This window comes from Copadichromis virginalis, linkage group LG22 (assembly GCF_057382275.1).
Source record: "Copadichromis virginalis isolate Kocher_CV1m ecotype Utaka linkage group LG22, C_Virginalis_male_GT1.1, whole genome shotgun sequence".
NCBI lineage: Eukaryota > Metazoa > Chordata > Actinopteri > Cichliformes > Cichlidae > Copadichromis > Copadichromis virginalis.
In genome coordinates, this window is record NC_140638.1 from 28,471,458 (window position 1) to 28,497,495 (window position 26,038).

Consider the following 26,038-nt stretch of genomic DNA (forward strand, 5'->3'; position numbering starts at 1 on the left):
TGTTTTTTTTTTTTTTTTTTTTGTCTGCAGCTGCACTGGAGGGTTTATGCTCAGCCTCTGTCATATTCCACTACCCTGGAGGCACAGCGGGGAAGATGATGGGGCGCAAACAGAGTATCTCCCAGCCACTAGATGCAGGGAAACGCCACAGAGCAGGTGAGCACATCACTCTGTAACCGTGCTGTCAAGCGCTGGCCTTGATGACTGTTTTCTATGTGTGAGTTGTAACTGAGTGAGAATATCTCTACTGATCAGCAGCGCAAACACTGCTAAGCTTTGCTTGCTCAAGAAAGCTGCTTACTTTGTGTGCAGAGTACCTCCTGAAACCTCCAAAGCTTTTCTCACCTAACCTGATGACTGCTAATTTACAGTTAACATCATTTATTCTGCCTGCCCTGTTATTAACTTGCTTTTAACTTGCTCTAATTTTAACACAGCTTTGTGTATACCTTAAGTTAACTGAATCTGTAGACCGTCTGCTAAACACAAAGACTATTAAAACGCATTTGTCTGAATGAATCTGAGGATTTGTGGATTTAGGATTGGAATATGATTTATTTTTTTCCCCCCCTAACAATTAATTTTCAGATAGTTTTAAGTATTTATAAACTACATAAGGCTGTACAACAACAACATTAAACGAATGATCAAATTAAAATAACTAAAAAAGGGAATTTCAGTGACAGTAAAAATGTAACAGCAAACAAATTAAAGCTAAATGTTCAGTAAAAAGGAATTCAGCTATGCACTAGGGCTGCACAGTTTTATTGAATTTGAATCTTGAACACGATTTTAGCTCTTAACAATTAAATAATTGTGATTGAGTACTACTAAAAATGTATGCTCCGCAAACAGAACGTAAAGCAAAATGGAATCGGAGAGCTCCCTAAATGAGCGTCTGAGTATTTGCCTGCCTGTTCCCTGCACTGTGCAGCTAGAAGTTTCCTGATTGTTGACTGGATGAGTAACACTGAATTAAAGACAAATGCACAAGAAAGTTCAAATATCTGGCACAGCAGAAGGCAAAGAGCTTGTCCTGCGAAGCAGAATATCATCTATTTGGCAATACTTCGTATTATTTAGTTCAAGTGATGTTAATCAAGAAGTATCTTAGTGTTTGTGCCACAACTAACTTACTCAAACACCTGAAAACACTTTACAAACTGCATGAAACCATTTCCAGAAACAGAGAGGGGTCTCATGTCGCTATGAGTTTTAGTCCCGTCCCTCTGAAAATATGTCTTTTAAATAAAAGGAATGTAATGCAATGTAAATGGCGTGTATTTGTATAGTGCTTACTTAGTCCCTAAGGACCCCAAAGCGCTTTACATATCCATTCACACACACATTCACACACTGGTGATGGCAGCTACATTGTAGCCACAGCCACCCTGGGGCGCACTGACAGAGGCGAGGCTGCCGGACACTGGCGCCACCGCACCCTCTGACCACCACCAGTAGGTGAAGTGTCTTGCCTAAGGACACAATGACCAAGACTGTCTGAGCCGGGGCTCGAACCGGCAACCTTCCGATTACAAGGCGAACTCCCAACTGTTGAGCCACGATCGCCCGTAAGAATGAAAGTCGTACCCCGCGCTGATTTAATTTTGTGTTAGTTTGGTGATGATTTTTTTTGTATGTATGTGTTAGATTGATAAGGTGGAATACATTTATTTTAACGCAAATAATTTCACACTACATTGGCGTTAATATGTTTTGTTTTTGGCAATAAAATGATTGATTAATCCTGAGAAATCATCAAAATGTCAATGTTGTAAGTAATCATGATTATCATTTTGAGCATAAGCGTGCGGCCCTGATATGTGCAGTATGGCCCAGAATTATTCTAGGTTTTGTACTACTTAAATATTTTGTTTTCCGAATTTGTCAAAAGTAGAGTTCTTCTTTTCAGTTTTATTCAGATATATTTCTTCATTTTTTGAAGATGATCAGTTTGGGTTTATTGGTTGCATTAATAATAAGTTGAAGTTTGTTTTATTTTTATAGCACATTTCATTACAGCAGCAACGTTGACCAAAGTTCTGTACAGAACTACAAAATAACTAGTACCAAATAACTTATAATATTAGCATCAAATAACTCTCACACTGTATTAAAAGCCAGTGAATACAGTTTGTTTGTTAAACAAACAGTTTGTTTATTGTGATGAGGAGAATGAAATGAAATGAGATTTTGAGCAGGTGTTGCGCTTCAAATGCAGCACTTTATGAAGGCATTATACTGCCTCCCTCCCTCGGTTACTTTTGCACCAGTGCCTCCTCATGTTTGCAGATTTTACACATTTGGCCTAATTCACAAAGAGTAAAATATACTATTTGTTTATTACTTTGTTAAGTTGTGTAAGTACACAACTTTTTTAGTACCGTTGCACATGCTCTGTTTCGCACATGGTTTTAATGAAATTTAATCAACCTCCATATAGTTACAACCACTTTGTATTACATATTATAAGTACTACTATGCATAAAATGTAACATGTATGGCGCTCTTATGTAGTTTAATATAGAGTTAAAATACTACTATAGTGTGTGTATAGCGGTGTAGTATATCAATGAGCCAGAGTGGCAGCAGCTGCAGCAGTGTAAATGTTTGGAAGCTTAACACAAAGCTTTATTCACCACACCTTATTGAGCTCAAAATTGCTTGTCATCACTTAATAGGATGTTGATTGGCCGATGAATGAGCAGTGTCAATAATACAGCTACATGCTCAGTGTTTCATGGCAAACCAGCAGCAGCCATTTTTGCAAATTGTTGGGACTAACACTGCTAACATTGCTCCCTGCATCATGGAGTGAATCTGCATTCTCTCTCTCTGTCTGTAGGGGCTCAGGAGGTTCTCATTGATCCAGGTATGGAATGTATAACCAACTTAGCTCTTCTGGACAACAATTTGCCTGCTTGCTCGTGATCACACGTGCCCTCGTTTGCATCTGTTTTTATATCACTCTTCATCCTTCACCGTCACCACCTTGATTTATATAGTTTGTTTCACAAATCACCCGATGTACTTCTCCCTCCTGTGACAGATGTTCTCCTCTGTTGGTTTGGTTTCACCATTTTTTTTTTTTTTTTCTCCTCACAGCCTCACTTTCAGTCACCAGATCTTTAAATGACCTCTCTCAGTTGCTTCCATTCCTTATTTATTGACCCATTAATAATACCAGCATACATCTTACTCTTGATTATGAAAGAAAAATAATTGAAACCTATCAAAATGATTTAAAGAAATTGCTTACTAGAATATTTCTCTTTGAAGACTGTTGTTGCTCCAGCGGGGGGCAGTCAAACACCAGTCGTGCAGACTTCCTGCTTATTAAACGCTCACTGTTGCTGAATCTGTCACTATATTAGCAAATATTTTCTATTATATTTTGTGTATATTTGTATCTTCGCTAACTAAAAAATTACACAGTGTGTTGCACTGTACAATCATTGCCCCTTCATGATGCAAATATCATTTGGTCAGCATCACATCGTATACATTGTGACAGCATCACAGTCACACACACAGGTCAGTGTGTATTCTAATCAGATTTGGCTTAGAGAGGCCGTCTGCACTTTCATTTAAAGACTAACAGGTAAGTTTACCTGTGGCTGTGTTTATATCTTATTGTTAATTTTACCCCTTCATGTTTTAGTTCTTTTAAATCGGAAAAATGGGATAAATACATTTGGTTCATCACCCTGTGGGTTTTCAACAATATTTCAATCCATTACTGTAACGTGGTCTGTGTTATGTGATATATTTGAAAGTATTTGTGTTGACGGGGTGTCCAGTACTGTTCCTTCAAAGAGTTTTCTCTTCTTCCTTTGTTCACTCTGTTTCTCCTTCCTTTCCTTTAGTAGCAGACCAGAGTGATGCGCCGTCTTCTCTGTTTCTTTCCTGTACCAATCTTATGCTGTCCTGTTTTGACTGTAGGAGCCCTCACAACCAACGGCATTAGTGCGGACACCAGCACTGAGATTGGACGAGCAAAGAACTGCCTGAGTCCTGAGGACATTATCGAGAAGTACAAAGAGGCCATCTCCTACTATGGAAAGGTACTGCCCGAAGTGTACACGGCTGTTAAACCAGGTCCCAACCAGTGTGGTTGTTGTTGGGTTGGCTTGAGGATAATAATTATTTTGCTTGATTTTTAGTTGGATCTTAAACATGAACTATTTTAAAATTGCTGTACAGATGATTACAGTAAAGCTTAATTGTCATTCAAAATTTCCCAATGAATTCCTTAACAATATATTCAAACACTAACAGGCAGGCCATACATTTTCAATAAGAGTCTTCAGGGGACTAAACAAGGACAAGATGAGCTTCTTTCTAGCTGCTCCGTTTTTTTTTTTGTTTTTTTTTTGTAAGCAGTTGCCACAGCTGATGGATCTGCAAATTTTTGTTTGGCACTGATCTTTATGCTGGACGCTCTTATTGATGCAACCCTCACAGGAATTTGTGTCTCCTTCTGCTCTCAGACCAGAGCACAGAAGCCCTGTGACAGTGATTAGTCCCATGCAAATCAGCATTTCTGTGATCTCTGCCTTTCTGTTGGATACTTCCGGAGGCTTCATGCCATTGATTCTGAAAGTCTGGAGAACATTTTGGGCCACATGTTGTTTCCTAGCATGGAGGACGATGAGATTGACAGCACACATGGCGGCTTTTAGTGAGGAACGTAGAGGAACAGTTAATATATGACAGCCTATATTTAGTAACATAAGGTCAGTGTCATGCAACCAGGCACTTTTCCATCAATAGCTCATATAATCCTGTGATTTTCCACTGTACTTTTACAGTACTGCTAAGAATGATGTAATATTAGATTGTTGATATGTGGTTTTAACATCTTAAACTTGATGAATCCTACAGAAATGCCTACAGAATAGAGGAAAATTAGATTCCTAGCAGAGAGCCACAAATGCAGTAGGGAGGTCCTAAAGAGAGATTTTTAGCTATTGAAACAGCAAGACAAAGTACTAATGGCAGCCTTGTTCTTTAGATCAAAACACCCTCTGCAGATTAAGAGCATTTATTCTCCTTTAATTGTACATGATAAGCAGCAGGTCCTGCCTGGGGCTGCACTTGTTCTCCAAAGGTGCTTTAGTTTATCTTTATTGAGGCTGTTCTCTTGATATTAGACTTGGTAAAAATGAGATGAGTGACCATCTAGAGGTTTGTGCTAAGAAGCAGCGTTGGACACTTGGCAAGATAACCTCGTGTTTTATCCTGTGGTTTCACTGTATCAAACTACTTCGTCATGGTGCATTGTCATATGAGGATGAGTAAGGGGTCAGTGCATGCAAAACCACCACCTACTGCCTGATCACTTCTCTAACTAAAACTTTTGTCTCCCCTCTGTTTTTTTTTTCTTGCTGACTGCAGACATTTCTAAAGTTATTTCTTTGTTCTAGAGTTATAAAGCAACGTAATCCTAAAACAGAGAGCACTAAAGCCTTGTGCATGTTGATTTTATATGAAATTTGCAAGTCAGCCTGCAACTGCTTTGAATTCTGTTGTTTATCTGTTGTGTACTCTCTCTCAGCCAGTTTTAATGCCATCAGGCCTGCAGTGGAAAGAATAGGGCAAAAACTCTCTTACATACATCTAACAGCTCGCTCATTTAATTAGTTATTATAGCAGGAGCTCCCAGTGCTGTAATGATTGGTTATTTACACTGATAAGTCCATTAGATTATGTGGTCAGCATATTTTTGCCAGATTTCCCTCCTGGTTTTATAGTTACTAGTATTTACATTAACTGATGCAGTTAATACTACAGCTACATACAGCGCTTTCCTGACAGTGCTGCTTGGCTGTAGTAGCTGTCATGTTGATGGTGTATATTATGAGTTTAACCTCATATTTTTCCTATCCTGTAGTTCTGTTATTGTTTGTGAAATGATCTGCTCTGTTGCCAGTAGACCAGTGCTTGTTTGTGATTGGTTACATGCTGCAAAACCTCAGTCTTAATTATGTGGTTAACCCTGGTTTAACTTACAGAGTTGATAAGCACCTTCTTGTGAATAGTGGTTAAGTGAAGGGTAATTGAAGCCAGATTAAAAAAGATATGCTGAGTATCCCGATCTTGCTTCATAGTACAAGCCGCAGAGCTCCAGGTTAATGGGTTGTGTTTTTGACTTGAATAGGGAATCAGATTAGAGAAAATAAAGGGTATTTTTAAATACAGCCATTCAGTCTTTAGACTAATGCTCACACAAAACCAAAAGCGCTGGTAAGCAGAAACGTAAGCGTCGTAAGCTGTGTAGTAATATTTATTGATTTCAGCAGGGGGCAGTATTTTATTTTGTTTGAGTTGTTAAGGACTTGTGCATGCTGACAGCAGCTGTTTGTTATTATTGCTATACTGAAGCTGCATGGGGGCAAGCATGGGGGCATGTGTAGATAGTAGGACTAGAAGCTTATTAGTCAGCAATAATGCACTCCTGCACACAGAAAAGTTATTGTACAGGTTCCATTTATAGCACAATGTACTTGGACCCTGTACAAAGTCACCAAGAATACTATTAAAGTATCTTTAATGCTTAGGGGAAGCCGAATAGGCTCATTATGCTTCCAAACTATTCAGAAGCAATCCTGCTCTTTATCTTCATTATTATAATTGCCTCTTTGCACTGACCTTCTTTCAGCCCTTTTACCTGTAACTAGTTCATTCAGAATTAAATTACATCTCAACACAGAGCCATTCAGATATTAATTGAATTTTAATAAGGAGACAATGAGGGTGGAAGTGGAAGGAAGTTGAGGGACGGTGAGGTTTGAGAAGAGAAGAAAAGAGGGGAAAAAGGGGGCAAACCAGCAGCAACTGCTCAGCTTTTTCAGCAGAAACTGAGTAATGGTTGGGAATTCCTGAACGTAGAACAATAGGAGATCCGAGTTATCACACTGCTCCATCTTCCCACATCCGCGTTGATTGATGAATACGGTCATATGTTAATGAGAGAACATTCTCCCTGATTATGTGGTGGATTGTAAAACTCAAGGCGACTCTGATCGACTGTTCATTATTCATTAACACCGAGCCTCCTCCTGCCCCTTGCTCCTCCTCTTATCTTTCGCAGTACAAGAACGCAGGTGTCATCGAGCTGGAGGCCTGTGTGAAAGCAGTCAGGGTGCTGGCTATTCAGAAGAGGGCCAGAGAGGCTTCCGATTTCCTGCAGAATGCCGTTTACATCAACCTGGGACAGGTACGCCATCTGACCGGGAAATAAAAGCTTTCCCAGCCGCACGGGATGATTAATATGTCCACTGGCTCTGTGGTGGACAGTTAAATCACAGGACCTTTAGCAAAAAGACACTCTAAAATGGGCCTTGCTTGCACCATATTGTGCCCTCGGAGTATGTTTTTTTGGTCTTAGCTCTTTATCATTAGATTAATACATTTATTTTTGTGTCAGAATTTTTTGCTCATAAGACTTTGAGTCAGTGAAGTTCTTCCAGGACACCTACGAGTACACTGATTCACAGTTTTTTGTTCTCCTGTTGTGTGAAAATGCTTCAGTTTTTCTGTTTTTTGTTTTTTGGGGTTTTTTTTTTTTTTGCATTTGTCATTGAAATTTTCCTCCTGTGTCATTGTTATTATTGTTCAGTGTGATGAAAGTGTTCTTAACAATTTTTATTTAGCATCAAACTTCCAAAACCATTTAATGGAACAACTTTTTAAATGACGTGATTTTCTTTTCATTAGGTTGATGTTGGAAAGACATGTTAAAGTCACAGTGTGTAAAATCTCACCACTAGATGTCAGTAGATTGCAGTCAACTTTATCTAGTGTTCATATCCCTCCCATTTCTAGAGCACAATCCTAGCTATGGTGGCCCCTGTAGGACAATCACATTTTGGTCAGTCAGGAGGGATTAAAAATGTCAAATTTAGATGGCTCACATCTGTTATGAATTACAGCTGGCGTATTTGTGTATAGAAACGTTTTTATTCACAAAAATCTCCAAAAGTGGATTCTGTTCATCTGACGTAGCGTTTTGTGGGAGAAATCTTTTGGCACTTATCCAAGTGACTTCTTCAGTCTCAGCTGACTGCAGGTTTCCCCAATCTTATAAACAGGTTGTTGATCAATGGTCATGAGAATTTGTATAATTAAGATTAAGGAACTGATCTCCCAGCCCACTGTTCCTTCAGTGGGCTGGTTTCAGTCATTATGCAAATGTACTGTTTCTAAGGTTGGGGAAACCTGCAGTCAGCTGAGACTGAAGAAGTCACTTGGATGAGTGACGAAACGTTTCCCCCACAAAACGCTACGTCCAGATGAACAGAATCAACTTTTGGAGATTTACTTTCCTGGATGATTGAGAATGCATCAAGATATTCACAAAAATGTTTTAACATGTTAAAAAAAATCTCAACACTAAGTGGTAAATCTTGAATAAAAAACCTGATATCTGTCAATTAAATAATAAATTTTTACCCCAGACTCGCTTCAAAAACTGCAGCACAGTTCTTCCATAGTGAGTGTAGGCTGTCAGTCACCTGTCGGTATGCTGGGTGTTCACGTCTATTTAATCTAGAGGAGGGTGTAAAACTGAAAGGAGTGATAGGAGTCGAGGAGTCAGTGAAGCTTACTTCCGTCTGGAAGTGATACTGAGTTGTTGAGGATAACCTGAACTCTTCTGTGGTTAAGCACTGCTGCCTTTGCAGCCATTAGCTGGTGTTAGTAAACTTTCTTTGAAGTGGATCTAAAATTGCTTGACTTGGATGCTTGGCAAATAAACAATGTGATGACTATAGTCAATGTGTTGATCATTTTTAGGACGCTTGCACCGTAACGTTAGCTGTCAAAATGTTATCTTATAGCCAGCTGCTGCTGTTTAGCCGCTTGTTGTCAGCTTTCTACAGACAGAACGATTTCATGAGTAGTTTCTTGACAATACGTAATTGTGACAATATCAGGAATAAATAGGGATCTTATATGCATGTTTTTGTCAGATAGATGACCTCAGATCAGGAGATGAGGCTCGAGGTAAAGAGGAAGAGCCAGAACTAAGGAAATGATGAGAAAGAGCTGACGAAAATATACGGGTAACAAATAGTGTAAAAGAGCTGATTATGAGCTTTAAATTAAGTAACTTATAAGACAACAGACACTATGCCTGTTTATTAATAAATGAAACCATGACATCATTAATCTTAAAAAACATCTGTATAGCTGCAGGACTCTCTAGATCCAATACAAACATAGATCTAAGAGCAGTGTCATTGAGATAGTAAGTTCATGCTGTAAACAATTTGTAACCAAATTTAGTAACCCCCCCCCCCCCCCCCCTTTTTTTTTTTTCTTTCCAATGAGCTGGGCAGACAGCATTTCACTTTTAACTAAATCTCAGTGTTTTAATGTCAGGCAAAGTCGTCTTTTCATCATCTTTCATCAATGGGTTTGGAATATTAATGCTGCCCTCTTGGTACATTAAAAGACACTGATAAAAAGATGCCCCAACAGAAATCTGTGTTTGATAAATTATATATCTACCTGACCTGTGATTGGCTTACAAAGTGGCCGTGATGTCACAAGAACACTTTTAAACAAGGTGATCTCACCATAATTTACCTCCCTCGTGCCTCTGAATATCAAAGCATGCATATGTATTGATTGATAAGATGAGGTGATTTTAAAAAGTGAATTTTCCAGTGCAGGAAGGCATAATGGTGTTTCTCTCTCCACAGCTGTCGGAGGAAGAGAAGATCCAGCGCTACAGTATCCTGTCTGAGCTCTATGAATTGATTGGATTCCATCGAAAATCAGCTTTTTTCAAGCGTGTCGCTGCCATGCAGTGTGTAGCTCCCACCATCCCAGAGCCTGGCTGGAGGGCCTGCTACAAGCTGCTGTTGGAGACGTTACCTGGGTACAGCCTGTCACTCGATCCTAAAGACTTCAGCAAAGGTAGGCTTGGTCACATGGTGGCTGAATAATATGTGGGCATAACAATTCACATTGTTTGTTTCAAGAACAAACAAACAAAAACCTACGGGCCATTCTTGTCCAGCCTCCAAACACATCTCTAACTACTTACCTCATATTATGGATGCAGCTATTTTTAATTATTCATCTTGCTACTGAAAAAAAGAAAATGGTAAACAATAACAGTAATGAGAGTGAGACTTAAGGTGTTTTTATGCTTACTTGCTGGGTGTCCTGCACTGATTTTGACATTGCGTCATGTGGCATGTGACACAGTAATTCCACAGCACCCCTCGATTGTAACCCGAAAGCTCATTTATTCACTCCCTGCAATAACGCATTTACTGTGGTGCTAAATTCAGTCCAGCTCTATTCTGTTTCATAAAAATAGCAGTTTTACTGTGGAGGCTCTAAACATGCGGAGGGAGGACTCACTGAAGGGTTACATGATGGAGCCAGTGCTCTGACACTGTGCTCACAGCCATCCACCTTTGCCAATTATGCACTCATTCTGATAAACTCTTCCCCTCTCATTACAAATAAATTAACACTCCTAACAGCACTGTCATGACCACATCAGGTGCAAAATAAAACAGGCTTTTAACAGTGTTGATTTTAGCACAGTAGCAGTAAATTGATCGGCACAGATTTAAATCGTAAAGCATGGTGGTGTGATTCATCTCCTCCCCAGTTTTGGACTCTTAATTCCTATAAATAACATATGAAATAAAGCAAGCTGCAAAAATACTTTTGTCCATGTCTTTCAATTGCAAGCTGACACTGCTTCTCTGTAGTAAATACAGATTTTTAACACCTAAAGAGGATTTTGAGTTGGTGTGCACTGTAAATCTTGCTCCTAGTGAGCGACGGGGTTCCACGTTTAATGCCTCCTGTACACTCTGTCCTGGCAGCACCCTCTCCTAAACCAGACAGAAGATCTCCAGGAGTGAGAAGTGTGTCTGAAGTGTTAGGTGCTCCATGGGAGGAAGGGTAACGGGGAGTTGATGTTTGTGAACGGCTATAGTTAGATTTAGTTTTTCTTTTTTAAGGGTTGCAAGGCTGAAGTGCTGATTTTATATCAGTGAAAAGGAGTAATTCTCTGTGAATCAGTCTTCTCAAACTCTGAATGCTGTGCCCTCTCACAGGATTCACAGTGTGTGATTAACAACAGTGTCAACATATTTAATGGATTAAGCTGATGAAGATCCTTCGTTTCATTACCAGCTTTGCTGTCTTTTCACAAGCACTCTTTCAGGGTGTTCTGCATTCAAACCAACCCTTTGTTCAAAGAGAGTCATGGGTGATACCTGACCTGAGCTCTTGTAGACTACTCTGTACGGCCTCCCCTGATAAACCTTGTACTCTTGCAGACTCTTGACCCTTGCATGCTACAGCCTCTCAGTAGCAAGCACCGTCCATTCAAAAGAAAACAGCGCACAGAAACGTTCAGGGACATCGGTATTCTTGTTGTGATTGGTATTCAAGAGTTGTGGCGAGAGCGGATTTTGCTCTGATAAGCTGTTAATCTTGGGCCTTTTTTCCTTTGTAAATGCACAAACAAGCTGCATCTTTTAGGTCAAATGCTTGTCCTTTGAGCTGCAGTAGACAGCATTGGACAGAAGTCGATGATAACATTTCAGCAAATTGTAATTAAAGTGGTCTGGAGGAGAGCTGGACTCGATCTGCACTTCATCTGTATTCTTCTGTGTCTAGCCCATGACAAGGGACTTTGACCAAAGCGGCTCTCTTCAGACCCAATCAGGCGAGCACTATAGAGTTGCATGAGGAGGGGGGAAAAAAGGATTCCATGTAGAGGCAAATTTCACAGTGAAATGGGTGGACCAAAGCACTCGCACCACAATAGAACAGTTACAATTCACATTTCACTAAGTGTCTGGTTTAATAAGCTTTCAGTTAAAGAATTAAAAAGGTGGTTTTGGCACACATTTATCCTACAGTGCTGTCAGACATTTGTGACTTGGAAATGTTTTGCTGAGAACAGGTTTGCTTGCTATTTTTCATTCCTTCTTCTTTTAGACTCATAAACTTACTACATAATCTTGATTTTCAAATACCTCATTTTTATCTTCATATTTAAAAAAAGTTCCAAGTAGTTTCAATACAGTATGTTATGTTTAAATACAGTATTTAACCCTTTAAGACCTACCATAGAACCAAGTCCGACAGAGCTTATATTATATTTGTACATGTTGTAGTGCCATTTTTGGGAGCATTTCAAGTTGATATACATCAATACAACCATTATAGCCCAAATTTTAATGATATGTCTGCATTAAGTGCATAGTAATTACATAAATTGCAAAAAGAGCAATAAACTACAAAAAAAATTAAAATTGTTTTGTTTTTTTAACATATATTTCTAGTTAGAGAAATTTAAGAGGCTTATCCCTCAAAACTGTAAATACAAAAAAGTTGCACAAAATAGTTTCCCACCACAGGAAATTTAATTTGAGTGTCTTCATAGTTTTATTTTTGAAATACACCAATTTTTATCTACTGCAGGAAAAACAAAAATAAATATTATAGTGCAAATTTGCAAAAAAACCCCAGCATATGCATCAAAATAAACTATTTCCAGCAGTGCAATATGAGTCCTCAGCATCCCAGAAATGACACAGAAAGTCATAAAGTCAAACATAACTTTTAAAAACACCAGTATAGGCTCATAAGGTCCTGATGGTAAAAAACTACATTTCCGCAAAATGACGTCACTTCCGGTTTCGGGCAGGTCATGGTGGACATGCGATAGTTCGCGCTGATGGACTAGGAAGTGTTACGAACAGCTGATCGAATCGGCAAAGCGTGTTTCTGGAATATTATGTTTTTGTTGCTGCAAGTGCTTTTTATGCAGTTTTTGCAAAGCTATATGTGGAAGGAAACTGTGACCTAGGACAAGCTGATGGCATAAGATGTAAGTACAACTCCTCCGGTTTCATAAAATTATTGTGCTACCTTATGTGTTTGCAGTGCTACCGGGATTTAAAAATAGTTACGTAAAACGGAGCGTGCCCGCTCAGACCGGCTTTAAAGGGTTAATGCAACATAAAATAATACACATTGATGCCTAGAGCGCTTCCTGCAGGTGGTGGCCCTACAGGAGGGTGGTCCCATGTCCTTTTTTGGGGCTGTGCCCCACCAGGCTCCATGGACTAAGGGCACCCACCCTGGGCCTTGGTCCAGGGTGAACCCTGTCCCATGGAGGGTGAACTGTTCGCTTGATCTTTTACTCATAGTGGTTTTCTGAATTACTCTTTGTCTGGTCCCTCACCCAGGACCAAAGCCCCCTGACAACATAGCTCCTGTGATTCCTGGGATGCACAAACCCTTCCACCATGATAAGGTAGCGATTTGCGGGGAGCCTTCAAAAATGAGCTTTTTAAAAATAACTTGTGGCAGTCATTTTGGAGAACTTGCCCCAATTCTTTTGTGGATTTAGACTTTTTCAGTTCTGTCAATTCTGTCACTGCATGTAATCCCACACTGACTCCATGATGTTAAGATCCAAGCTCTGTGGGGGCCATACCATCTGTTGGTGTAGAATCAATCTGGGACAGATCAGACACCTGCTCGATGATGCTGCACGATGAATTTAAACATCTGAAGTGGTTAAAACCCTTGCCAGAGTCCTGTCTGTACAATCTAGCTATTCTCTCTCTCCTCCCTTTCTTTGATCACATATCAGATATAAAGTTTACTGTTTGGCTTTTGTTAGAGGTAAAAGTAGATGGTTTCTTTGGGGGTAGAGCAAATCATTGAAAAATAAAACACAAACAGAAAACATGAGAACAATCCCTATTTCATTATTCTAACTCACTAATACAGGTAGAACTGCAGCGCATATCTTGGGAGTCAGTTAAAATGTATAAATAATAGCATTATTCTATAAGGGCACTTCACTTAAAATATAATCATTTTACACAGTTCAACATATAAGCTTCCTAAACAAGTCTTGGAGAAGAACAGTAGATAAAATCCACTGTATTCAAAAACTACTATATAACAGTGTACATAGTGATACAGTGATATGGTGATACTTCATCACTGGGAATTAAAAAAAAGAGTAATACATTGGTTTGCAAAACCTTGTCTTGCATCCTGGATCTGAGTGTTTTCGCATCTTTGCTTTTTCAAACCACACATATAACAATCAAGGGGCAGTTGTCACTTTGAAATGGTCCTTTTGGACATTAATGGGTTCTATAATTAGGAAAATAACACCATTTTTCATGACTGAGACCCAAAACTCATTTACTTAGTATTTAAACTGAGGCCACTGACAAGGACGGCTGAAGGCTGGTTGCCAGTAGATGTTAATACCAATGGACTTACAATTGGAGGAGTCGCCCCCTGCTGGCCAGTGTAAACAATCAAATGCACTTCCGTGTTTGTTTCAGAGCTAGATAATTTTTGTAGTTTTGCCTCGGTACACCATCACAGTATATTGTAAATCAAACAATCAATATGTGATTGACGTGCAGACTTGGAGCTTTAATTTAATTAGCGTTATAAAAAATATCAACTGTTAAAAGATAAACAGTTGATAAACAGTTTCATGGCCAGGTGATGCCTTCTGCCGTGTTATTTCATGACAAATGAAGCAGGCATAACAGCTGAAGTTGATTCAAAGGCTTGAATTTGTATTTTATAACTTTTCACTGTAATTTTAATACAATTTGAAAATATGAGGCCCAAAGGGATGTTGGTGCAAGTGAGGGAGCGATCATTAGGCTGAAAAACCATCAGAGGGGGAAAGAGAATGAATGAGAGAGAAAAGATTTTATGTACTGCTCAGCTTGGCAACAACAAAAAGCAAGAAAGGCTAAAAAAGAAGTGCATGATGACAGAAACATTTCTGTGGTAAAGAAAAACAAATTCATAACAACTTGCCAACTCAAGAACACTCTACAACAAGCTGCAAACCAGTGGTTACACAGATTATTATTAATAATAACTTTGTCAGAAAACATCTAAAAGAGCTATCGTAGTTCAAATTATGGAGGGCACTTTATGTTTTATACAAAGTCTATGGTAGTGTGCAGCTGCCTACTGTAACATTTAAGATTAATTTATTGATCGTGATGCAGCATGGGCTTCTAATGATATTAATGACGTAATCCTTTTATACAATGAATAAATACATGCAACAAATGTAGTAGGACATGGATATCTATAATTTGTTTTAAGTATCGAACTAATACTAAAGTAGTAAGTCCTAAAACTTTTGGGAGTAGTGAAGTGTATTAGAACTTTTTGGATTAGTCCTATCACGCTGCAGGCTATATTATTTATCAGATAATTTCATCAAAGACGGTTTCATCAAAATCCTCCTAAAACCACCGATAGCACAAACACGGTGGAAAGGGCAAGTTCAGCAATTCTGATCATTTTTGTGTCCCACTGGTTGCTGCCTGGTAACTAAAAGTGGCATTGCTTAAAATGTAACATGCAATAATTTGGCTATTCATAACATAACATAAGTGTCTTCGTTAGTATGTTTGATTACGCTCTGGCCTCGCATAACTTTGAGTAGATATCACCACCTCAAGACGATTTGCCACTGCTGCAATGGCTGACGGCTGAACACACAGATTGGATGCCGGATATTCTAGCTCTACTCTCCCAGCTGACGTACCAATTCCCACAAGGCTGATGGGAAAGTAGGAAATGATGGAAGTAAGCCTTTTAGCAGAAGGGATCAGATGAGAGTTTATAAGGCAATACAGTAGAGTTGCAAGTTCAAAAAAGAAAGAAAATGGGGATCAATAGTGCATTGCAATAAGGCTGCTGTGCCCAGAGACACAGTGGAGCAAATGGTTTTGTAAGTGGTTCATATGCCCTTTCTCACCACGCCTTTCTGCTGGCAGTAATGGGGACACTGCATTTTTCTGTCATCTTTTGTCCTCTTGCTGCTCTGTTGTCATTCTGTTGAATGAACTTTTGGAGTTCTCTCTGTTTGTAATAATTTGGATGCTTATAATTGAGGAGAACAATGGCTCTATGTGCCCTCTCATCACCCTACACAGTAGATCTGAGGTAGCTCGAGGGTACAGTGCCTTTTGAGTCCGGTTTACTGCATGACAGTGTGACTGCTTGGCCGTGGCACCACACTCATTATCTTGGTGGTGTGTTAATTGGATTGCCAGACACCTCCAGTTCAGCACTGAAAATACCACAAATGAACACGTTTTTCATGTTTGAGCGAGAGCGACATGCTCAGAAAATCCGAAGTGTCCTTTGGATTACTGTCCTCCAGATAAGCGCCGTTTTTTGGCAGACAGGTGGAAGTCAGCTATTTTTAGACTGCTTAGTGGGTGCAGTTTTCATGACAGAAAAAAATCCCTTATGAAGGAATGGCATTTGCAGTTTTTTCAGATGGCAGAAGAAGTCAGGATGAATAACAGCCGTGGTAGAAAAATGCTGATAAGTAAAAAGCGTCATGGGCACAATTTGATGTTACTGGAAGTGGTATTTAAGCCGAGGAAACATCAGAGTGTTTGCCAAATATCCTCCTTCCTTCCCTCTGGCCCCCACAGCCTCTCCAGTGCATCTACCCTCTAGTTTTTCTTTCCCACTCAGTGAGTCAACAGTAGACAGCTGGGAGTGGAGCAGGGCATCTCGTGGGGGGGCTGAGGGCCTTATGTAACTGTTGGTGTCAAGATAGAATGCTATTAAGATGTCTTGTGGTGCTCTGCAGAAACAAAACACCGGCAGCTAAGTTAGCAAGCCAAAGTTTACACATGAATACTTTGAATTGATGGCCTCAGCGAATTAGTTTAAGCTAATTTTGTGCTTGTACAAGACGTTTGTGATCAGATCAGAGTTGGAGGAATTTGGCTCAAAATGAGTGCTAATTACTAATTATTCCAGACATCTCAGTAGGTCAGCGTGACCATCTGTTCATCATGTATCTCGACAACTGACTAATCTGCTTGAAACTTGGCAGGTGTATTTCTGGGACACGAGGAAGTGTAACGCTGAGTTAAAGTTTGTTTGGATGATTGGTTGTCAGATGTTGGTGTAGTTGTTCTTGTGCTTCCCCAGTTGCTGACTGACTGGTAGATGCTCCACTGTACATATACACACAGGCATGTTTTTCTCTGTCTTTCTGATTATTACCCAAAACGAGCCTTTACGGGTTTATGAAAAAAGAACTTGGAAAAAAAAAAGAACTTAAAGAACTTAAAAAAAATATTTCTAACAATATTCATTGAATATTTCTTGCTTTTTGGTCTTTTGTTTCCTGTGACTGAAGTTTTCTCGAAGTGAATAACCCTGATTATCTCTTCATCATGGCACCTCTTAGCAGGTGGAAAAATATGAGGGGGAAATTCAGATTTAATGCGTTAGAAACAAAAAAACATGTGCATTGTCCAAAGACATGCATGTTAATAGGTGATTCTAAAGTGGCCCCAAGTCTGAATGTGGTTTTTCTGTCTTTATGTGTTCACCCTTTGATAGACTGCCGACCAGTCCAGGGTGTACTGTCCTCCTGGTATACTCCTCCATCCAAACCACAATCCCAAGTTGGACAACGGGAGAAAATGAATTGATTGAGTTATAGCCAGTGAAATCCCTAATTTCAACAGGCATATGATAACAAGATATGTTTGATATTATTCCAACAAAATGATTCAGTGTTATGACCTAACTCTAGCTGACTTTATGACATTTACCTTTTGTGTTTAAAGCTGATCATCCAAAGATTGAGAAACAGCTTTTATTGAGTAACGGGGAGAGATCTTATGGAATATGTTTACAAAGAGCTTATACAGACAGGGTGGGAAATGTGTTAAAAGATAAAGATTAACGAATTAGCATCAGCATAATAAAACTCAACACCGTGCTGGCAGATATCAGCATAAAGATCTCAATACAATTTGAAAACAATATGGGAGATGATAATGTGAGTGTTTGACATGGGACAACAAAGATTTAGCTGATCTGCGTCAGGCAGAATATGTCTCTGATGCATGTGGACTAATCTGATTTGATATCTGCATAACATTAGATGTCAGCAATGAGCTTTGTAAATCTGACTTTTATTTTGTCATCTCTCTCCCTCTCCCCCAGGTACCCACAGAGGCTGGGCTGCTGTACAGATGCGCCTCCTGCATGAACTGGTTTACGCCTCCCGTCGCATGGGCAACCCGGCCCTGTCTGTGCGCCACCTGTCCTTCCTGCTGCAGACCATGCTGGATTTCCTGTCTGATCAAGGTCAGCTCACAAAACACAGTCAGGAGGAAACTTGAAATTGAGCAGAACAAACTAATGTTTCATTGCAGTATTGAAAACCTGTGTGGTGCTTTTCAGCTTCATGCCCTGCCTTTAAAAAAAAAAAAAGAAAAAAAAGAAATCTAGACGCAGCCAACCTGTCCCCTGGTGATTGCAGCGTTATACCACGAGTTTTAATAGTATGTGATACACAAAGCCAGCTTTTTCTTGGCGGAAATGCAACATTGTGCTCTGACCAGAAATCCTGCGGCAGCAGCCAGGAGATGAAGCTGTGCAAGCCAGACTCTTCACTGGCCACACAAAAGAGGCCAGCGTAATCCCTGGTTGGCTACTATGAGAATTGATGGTGGGAGGGAGAATAAGGGAGATGAGGTGGGAACAAGATGAAGCAGACTCACAGTATAAAATATTAAATGTTAGCAAAGGGACTTCTGCAGCTCTGCCTAGGGTGTTGCTGGGACAAGCCTTCTTAGAAACAGCTCTGCTGGAAAAAAAAATGTCAGTCTACAGCTTTACACACATCAAAGGGCAGAAAAGCCGTGTGATGTAATTACTACTTTGTTGTTGTATCACAAGACGTGAGCGGGTATTTTCTCCCTGAAGAAAGTGACCTTGTAAGCCGAGTTCTTCAGCAGTGCTTTCTGCTGCACTAAAATACCATTTCATATTTACTTTGTAACTTTTTGGGCTCAGAGCGCTGTCGGGTGGAGTTTTGGTGCCCTCCCTTTGATTGCCTTTACTCCCGTCAGCAGTGTGATATTAAAAGTACCAGGAAGAAGCGAGGTCTTGTGAAATAAGTCCCTTTTGATGTGTGCACATATGTCATAATAGGACAGCAGTTTACAATGTTCTCACTCCAAGTTTGATTCCTGAGCACATGTTCGGTGCATCATCATCATCAAAGTCACTAAACTGTACTTTTAAATGTAGTGAAACTGGACAGAGTGATAAATTAAACCAATTGGATTCATTCAAAGTTATAAAAGCATCTGTCTCCCCTGTCCAAACTTCTAAAACGGCCAGTAAAAAGCTTTACTTTATTTTTCAGTAGTGTGATGTCTTTCTTCTGTTGCCGTGTCTTCTCATGACAAACATGTTGGCATATGTATCAAGAAAGACATGGCACCCATTTCACACATCCTGCCTTTACAAGGGCAAGCAATACCAAGTGTGAAGCATCCAGCTGTATGCTATGGAGCTGGCATTGCCCTCAGCTGCTATTGTGTACGCTGCCTGCTTTATGTATTTATTTATTGGATGGGAAGCTTTGACAGTTTAATAAGTGTTATACTGTCTCTCCCTTTTGAAATGAAGTGAAAACTTGTTCTCCTGTGTTTGACTGGTTCAGCTGTTTAGCTAGCAGAGCTGCTAATGCTTTAGCATCTTTTTTGCCATGGCATTTAAAAAAAAAAAAAAAACTGAGGCAAAGTGGAAAACAGTTTGCTGGTCAGCAAAAGCTTGTCATTTGTGTTCGCTTAAACCAAAAATTCATTAATGTACAGTACTGTGAAAGTTCCCAGTTCCCCAATGTTAATAGACTGGGGATGTTTGTTTTTCCATTTATATGTAACTCACATAGGTGTTCGTATAGGGCTGTTCGATATAACGATATATATCAGATGACGATATAAAAACACATGAAAGAGTATGCAGAGTGTTTACGGATGAGAAGCAAAAAAGAGCCGCCAGGTGCTAAAAAATAAACCTTAGACTCAAACGTTAGAACAGACGTTTCCCCGCAGCACGCTGTGTAATAAATACTCACAAAGAAAACGACGGCCGTTGCAACCTATGTCTAAAAATGTGTAGTTTCAGGCATCGGTTAAAACACTCGACTCCAGGTACACGACGCCCAGCTGGACACACTTCTGCTAGCCGAGATTCACAGAATTTACAGAAAATGTTAAATTTTTGTGATTTATATCGTTATCGGGACGATGGATGTTTTATATCGGGATATGTGATTTTTGGTCATATCGCACAGCTCTAGGTTCATAACGTTAAAAAGATCTGAGAACCTTTAGATTATGGCTGCTGTTTCTTGGGACGGAGAGTTTGTAGTAAGAAATTCCCTCACTACTTAGTTGTCTCTTCGTAATTTGCAGTAAAGAGCCCTCTATTGAATCATGCCTTTAAATCGGTGTGTTGTTTTTAAGTGCAAACGTGTAGAGCAAAGGACACTATTGTTGTCACTGAGGTCACTTGCTTGTTATTTCTTTTGATTGATTAAGAAGTTTAAATATGGGCACGCACTTGTACTTCCATTATGTGCCTAATTTGACATGTTATTTCATTTTACCCAACTGGCAGTCTGATGAACAACAATGTGATAATTGCATTGAATGTTAGGCATTACTGGTGCTTGGTGGCACTGGTGTTTGTATGGCTTCCTAACTGTGTGGCATCCAGGACTTTGGAAAATCTGAAAGAGAGTTTTTGGGTAAGTCGTATTACTATTTCAAGAGAGTGGGTGAATCACGATGAACAATGATGCAATGTTTTCCTTGTTAAATTTCAGTGACCAGTGAAATTGCCTTGGCAAAAATGCTTCGTATCAGTTCCTGAACTGGTGCATTGATATTCTTTTCTTGAGTTTGCAGACTTGCATCATTAATTCAAAGGGCAGATTGACATTCAGATGTGATTGCCTGCATCAGATTCTCTGAACACGTGTTCTGTTACAGTCATCCTGAAGTTTGTTTTGAGAATTTAAATTGAATTAGCCAGCTGTATTCACATGCATAATTAACACCCAGAACACTGAAATGGGTGCATGGGTACAGCAGTAACTGTTTATATTTAGGCATAAACTTTACTACTTGTATATCATTATCAAGTTTAGTAAGTCAATAATAGTTATGTTTCTAAAGTTGTTCAGTGCATGCAAGGATCTTTGACAAATGGAACTTTCTGTGAATTACAAATACACTAAACTACAAAAATAACTGAAGTGAGGCCACTGATGCACCACACCAACTGTCCTGTCTTCTTGAGTTTACAAACAGGAGTTGTCTGAAAGGAGCAGCAACAGTGATTTATTTCATTTTATTCATACTGCTGCATAGTGACAAAAATGTGTATTTGTTTAGTACCGTTTGATTTGTTCTTTGGTGTGCTGTATTTGCTCCATATATCACCTTGGGTTTGGAGAATAGGACTGAGATTATTTGTCAACTATCACAATTTGCTTTAATAGTTGTAGTGTAGTTAATCTTTAAATAGTGGACTTATGCATGTAGCATGGCTTATTATGGATGTGTAACAGCAAAGTGCTGTTACAGGAAGTGATAGTGAACTAGAATGAGAACGTTACCGTGATTCAAACTGGGGACATGCAGCATTTTCAGGATGTTGGGTCAAACAAAAGCATACTTCTAGGTTACAGCATGCAAACTAGGTGTTTCCCGTGGATTTCATTTAGTACTTTTTTTTTTTTTTTTTTTTTGCTGTCAGTGATCAACTGCAAGAAGTTGTGACGACCATTTTTAAGACGGAGATTTCCTGTTGGAAGGCTGATTCATGAAGGTTTGCAAATAATTGCTGTCTAATTTAGAAATGCAGGCATATCACCAACACATTGCAATCAATCTGCAGTACGGTACTTAATTACTCCCAGGAAAAAGTAATTTGTTAATACTTAATTTTCATGTTACTCTGTAAAATAACCTGAAACGCATTGCCTCATAATTACCGGATAAGAATATAGACCTGAGGCTACAGTCTCACACACCAACAGAAATCCCTATCCTAATAATGATACACCTGCTTAAACGTAAGCAACACATTTATGCCATTTACATTTGTGTGTGGTTACCTCAAGCCATTGGCTTGACCAGTATCTTGATAATTATCTGTGTTGCTAATGTATGCCATTCAGAATTCTCTTTATTGTTATTTTTACTTAGTCATATTGAAGTAGACGTATATACATTTTGTTGGGCACCACTTGTTTTTCTGGATAGCCATTGAGTCTATGGGTGCTGGCTTAGATCTGTGCTATCAGCGTTTCTTTTTTAACTTTGTTGGTATCTTGTAAATAAGCAGAGAGGAAGTGTTTCTTTGTCAGCAAAAATGGTTTACTATGCATACACAGTTTTGTAAACTAAAGCAGAAGTAAGTTTAATATGGCTTACCTTATATAGTATGTACTTATAAAGTTGTATAGTGAGTTATTCTAGAGAAATTGTCACTTTAAAAAAATTGTAGTGTTATTTTTTAAGATTCTTGTTTAACTTATGCTATTTTTGTAACTACTGGCATTTTGTTAGCAATACAGACACAAAAATCTAAATTATTCCTAAAACTGTTGACACATGTGTCTGTTGCTTCCCAACAGTTTTCATTTCACTATATAATTTAATAAGTCTCTCTCTGAATATAATTTTTTTGTCTGCGCTATCATTAAAGTTACTTGAAGCTCTAGTCTCACTGCTTCCTTGTAGTGCCTATAAATAAATAAAAACAGAAAAAAAAAGAATGTGTCTTACAGCAAATACAGAAAACACCTGGGTGGCTTTAATTAAACGGATCTGTTTTTATTGCGTCATCTTTTTTAATTGGCTAACACTATTATTCAGTCTGGCATCAACTTATTGTTAGCATTGTTTCTCAAAACATAAACAAGACAAATGACTGATTTAACAGTGAGTCTGTTGCTCACTGTATGATAAGTGAGATTTCTGTCAATGCCAATCTGACTGTTCAGATGGATTTTTCATCCATCCATCCAGGTTGGGTCACGGGGGCAGGAGTCTAAGCAGAGAAGCCCAGACCTCCCTCTCCCCGGCCACCTCTTCTAGCTTGTCTAGCTTCTACCAAGGCAACAACAGGCTTGCTGAGATATAATCCTGCCAGTGAGACATGCCTGGAACACGTCACTCAGGAGGCTCCCATTTTAAATAATAAAAAAAAAAAGCTGGAAAAGTAGGTGGCAGTAAAAGGAAACAGCGGGAGGAACATTTTGCAACTAAACGGGTTGGTTTTGGATTAAGAACATAATTGGATATAAGGAGACCATTCCAGAGTTTTTCATTATAGATAGAGATGGGTAGAGGTTCACCAGTTTACAAATTGTTGAACAGTCTCAAAATAATGTTTCTCAAAATAAAATTGCTAAAACTTTGATTATCCCATTATCTACTGTACACAACATCACCAGAAAATTCTGAAAATATGGTGAAGTCTCTCCAAGAAACAAGGCCATATTGAATATGTGTGATCTTTTAGCCCCTAGGTGGCAGCGCATTCAAAACGGGTATTACTGTCATGGAAATCACTGCATGGGTTCAGGAACACTAAATCAGAAAGTGTCTGAGAAGACAGTTTGATGTGATATTCAAAAGTGCAGGTTAAAGCTCTGTCATGCAAAGAAGTCATATGTGAAAATGATCCAGCTATCTACTTTGAGCCAATGTGGAAAACTGTTCTGTGATCAGACGAACTGAAATCTGAAATTCCTTTTTTGAAAATGTGAATGCCATGTCATCTGGACTAAAGAGTTAAGGGACCATCCGTATTAATGATGACTCAACAGCCTGCATCTTCAATGAAATAGGGGTGCATTGGTGCCTATGAAATTGGTAGCTCTTATATCTGGGGATGTGTCGTCAGTGCTGATTCCTGATTGCTTATTTATTTATTTTTGCATATTTCTCAAACATTTCAAATCATCAACAAATTTTAATATACAGAAAGATAAAATGCAAATTTTAAATGAAGATTTCAATTATTAATGACTGTAAGCTATCAAAGTCATTGACAGCTGCTATTCTGGAAAGCCAGTGAACCACAGTGATTATCTGCAAATTGAGAACATTTCGAACAGTGGTGAACTTTCCCAAAAGTGGCTGATCTACCAGAATTACTCCAAGAGCACATGAATGAGTCATCCAGGAGGTCACAAAAGAAGCCTGAACAACATCTCCAGAACTGCAGGCCTCACTTGCCTAATCCATGCTTTTCTGGGTTCTCCATTGGGTCATAGTAGTAGTCAGACTCCATGCCACTGATTGGCTGATAAGTAGCGTCAGTTGATGAGTCATTGAGTGTCGTTTGCGAAAATTAAAACCGCAATTTTTGAAATCCGGCGATTATATTTGAATCGGGGAAATTTTTTATGGAATGCCAGGACTGACATAATGAATTAATTAAATACACCATTAAATATTATCTATTAGAGCACTTCGCTCTCGCTCTGCAGGCCTACTTGTTGTTCCTAGAGTATTTAAAAGTAGAATGGGAGGGAGAGCCTTCAGTTTTCAGGCCCCTCTTCTGTGGAACCAGCTTTCCAGTTTGGATTCAGGAGACAGACACTATCTCTACTTTCAAGATTAGCCTTAAAACTTTCCTTTTTGCTAAAGCATATAGTTAGGGCTGGACCAGGTGACCCTGAATCCTCCCTTAGTTATGCTGCAATAGATGTAGGCTGCCGGGGGATTCCCATGATGCATTGAGTTTTTCCTTTCCAGTCACCTTTCTCACTCACTATGTGTTAACAGACCTCTCTGCACTGAATCATATCTGTTATTAACCTCTGTCTCTCTTCCACAGCATGTCTTTATCCTGTCTTCCTTCTCTCACCCCAACCGGTCGCAGCAGATGGCCCCGCCCCTCCCTGAGCCTGGTTCTGCCGGAGGTTTCTTCCTGTTAAAAGGGAGTTTTTCCTTCCCACTGTCACCAAAGTGCTTGCTCATAGGGGGTCATATGATTGTTGGGTTTTTCTCTGTATCTATGAAGCGCCTTGAGGCGACTTTTGTTGTGATTTGGCGCTATATAAATAAAACTCAACTGAATTGAATAATTAATTAAAATTGGAAATAGTTAATTGAATAAATATTTACGACTCTTAATTAATTAATTAGTGACACATTTAATTAAATATTTAATGATGTATTTATTTAATTTATTTTGGCACTATTGCCCCCTTCATGTCTCGCTTTGAAATCATTTTATCTGTCAGCGTCACCATCAAACTAAGGGGGCGCAGGTTACGCTGCCACTGCAGCTTCTCTAACATTTGATTGGTTGCCGTGCAAAGTAAGTCAATACAGGTTGATCCTAGATAATCTATTGCTTGTACGGACTTGGGGCAGCCAGGTATCCCAGAATGCATTTCAGATCACAGGCAGCAATGGTGGTGGTATAAAGTTTTAAAATACCCTGTTTTTCTGTCACCAACTACACTTTTAATAGTGTTTTAGCTGCGATTGTAGTGCCTAATCTTCACACGTCTGGTCAGGTTGTCAACATAGAACATGTTTGCAAAAGTACTCAGATTCTTTTCAGAGATGTCTCTAGCGCTGCTAACAGTCAGCATGCAGAGCTCACAGCCCCAGTGTTCCATCTTAACAGTTTTTTTTCTCTTTTTTTTCAGTTGTTTGTTTGTTTTTTTTATTCCACTCTCCGTGTTCCACATGTTGCATTCGCAGATTCTCATTTTCACCGAACGATCGTCTCTTTCCGCCTGGTCTTGTGTCTCTGTGCTATGGTAACATAAAGAATGAGCTGATATATTTCTCAGGACACCAGCGATCAGCTCAACAGGCCCTCAGTTTACCTGCATGCATGCTCCTCACCCGTCAGCTGTTTAACACCTGCTGCTAATTCAGGAAACATGCCCACGTTACCTGGTGATAGTCACAGTCGCAGCTGGTGCTCAATATGACGCAATGTCTTCACATTTTTCTGCACAAGATAAGTAAATATAGTATTTTTCCCAAGTGCAGGGCTGCTGGAGCTTGTTTCCCAACAGAGCCATTTATAGGCGAACCAGCTTTATCAGCGACTGATGTCCAATCACCGGCACACAGCTTTGAAACATCACCTGAGTTTTAGCTCTGTGGTT

General features: G+C 39.3%; 1 protein-coding gene across 6 annotated transcripts in view; it reads left to right on the forward strand.

Moving 5' to 3' along the window:
• Positions 1–26,038, forward strand: part of trappc9 (trafficking protein particle complex subunit 9) — a 235,097-nt gene that overhangs the window by 6,853 nt on the left and 202,206 nt on the right. For 5 of the 6 annotated variants that reach the window (XM_085445318.1, XM_085445323.1, XM_085445321.1 and 2 more), the window contains exons 5-10: positions 31–156; positions 2,846–2,872; positions 3,943–4,064; positions 7,094–7,219; positions 9,708–9,924; positions 18,034–18,177. In XM_085445318.1, coding sequence (XP_085301444.1) covers positions 31–156; positions 2,846–2,872; positions 3,943–4,064; positions 7,094–7,219; positions 9,708–9,924; positions 18,034–18,177 — 762 coding nt within the window. The remainder of the gene's footprint in view (positions 1–30; positions 157–2,845; positions 2,873–3,942; positions 4,065–7,093; positions 7,220–9,707; positions 9,925–18,033; positions 18,178–26,038) is intronic. The other variant, XM_085445320.1, reaches the window with a different exon arrangement.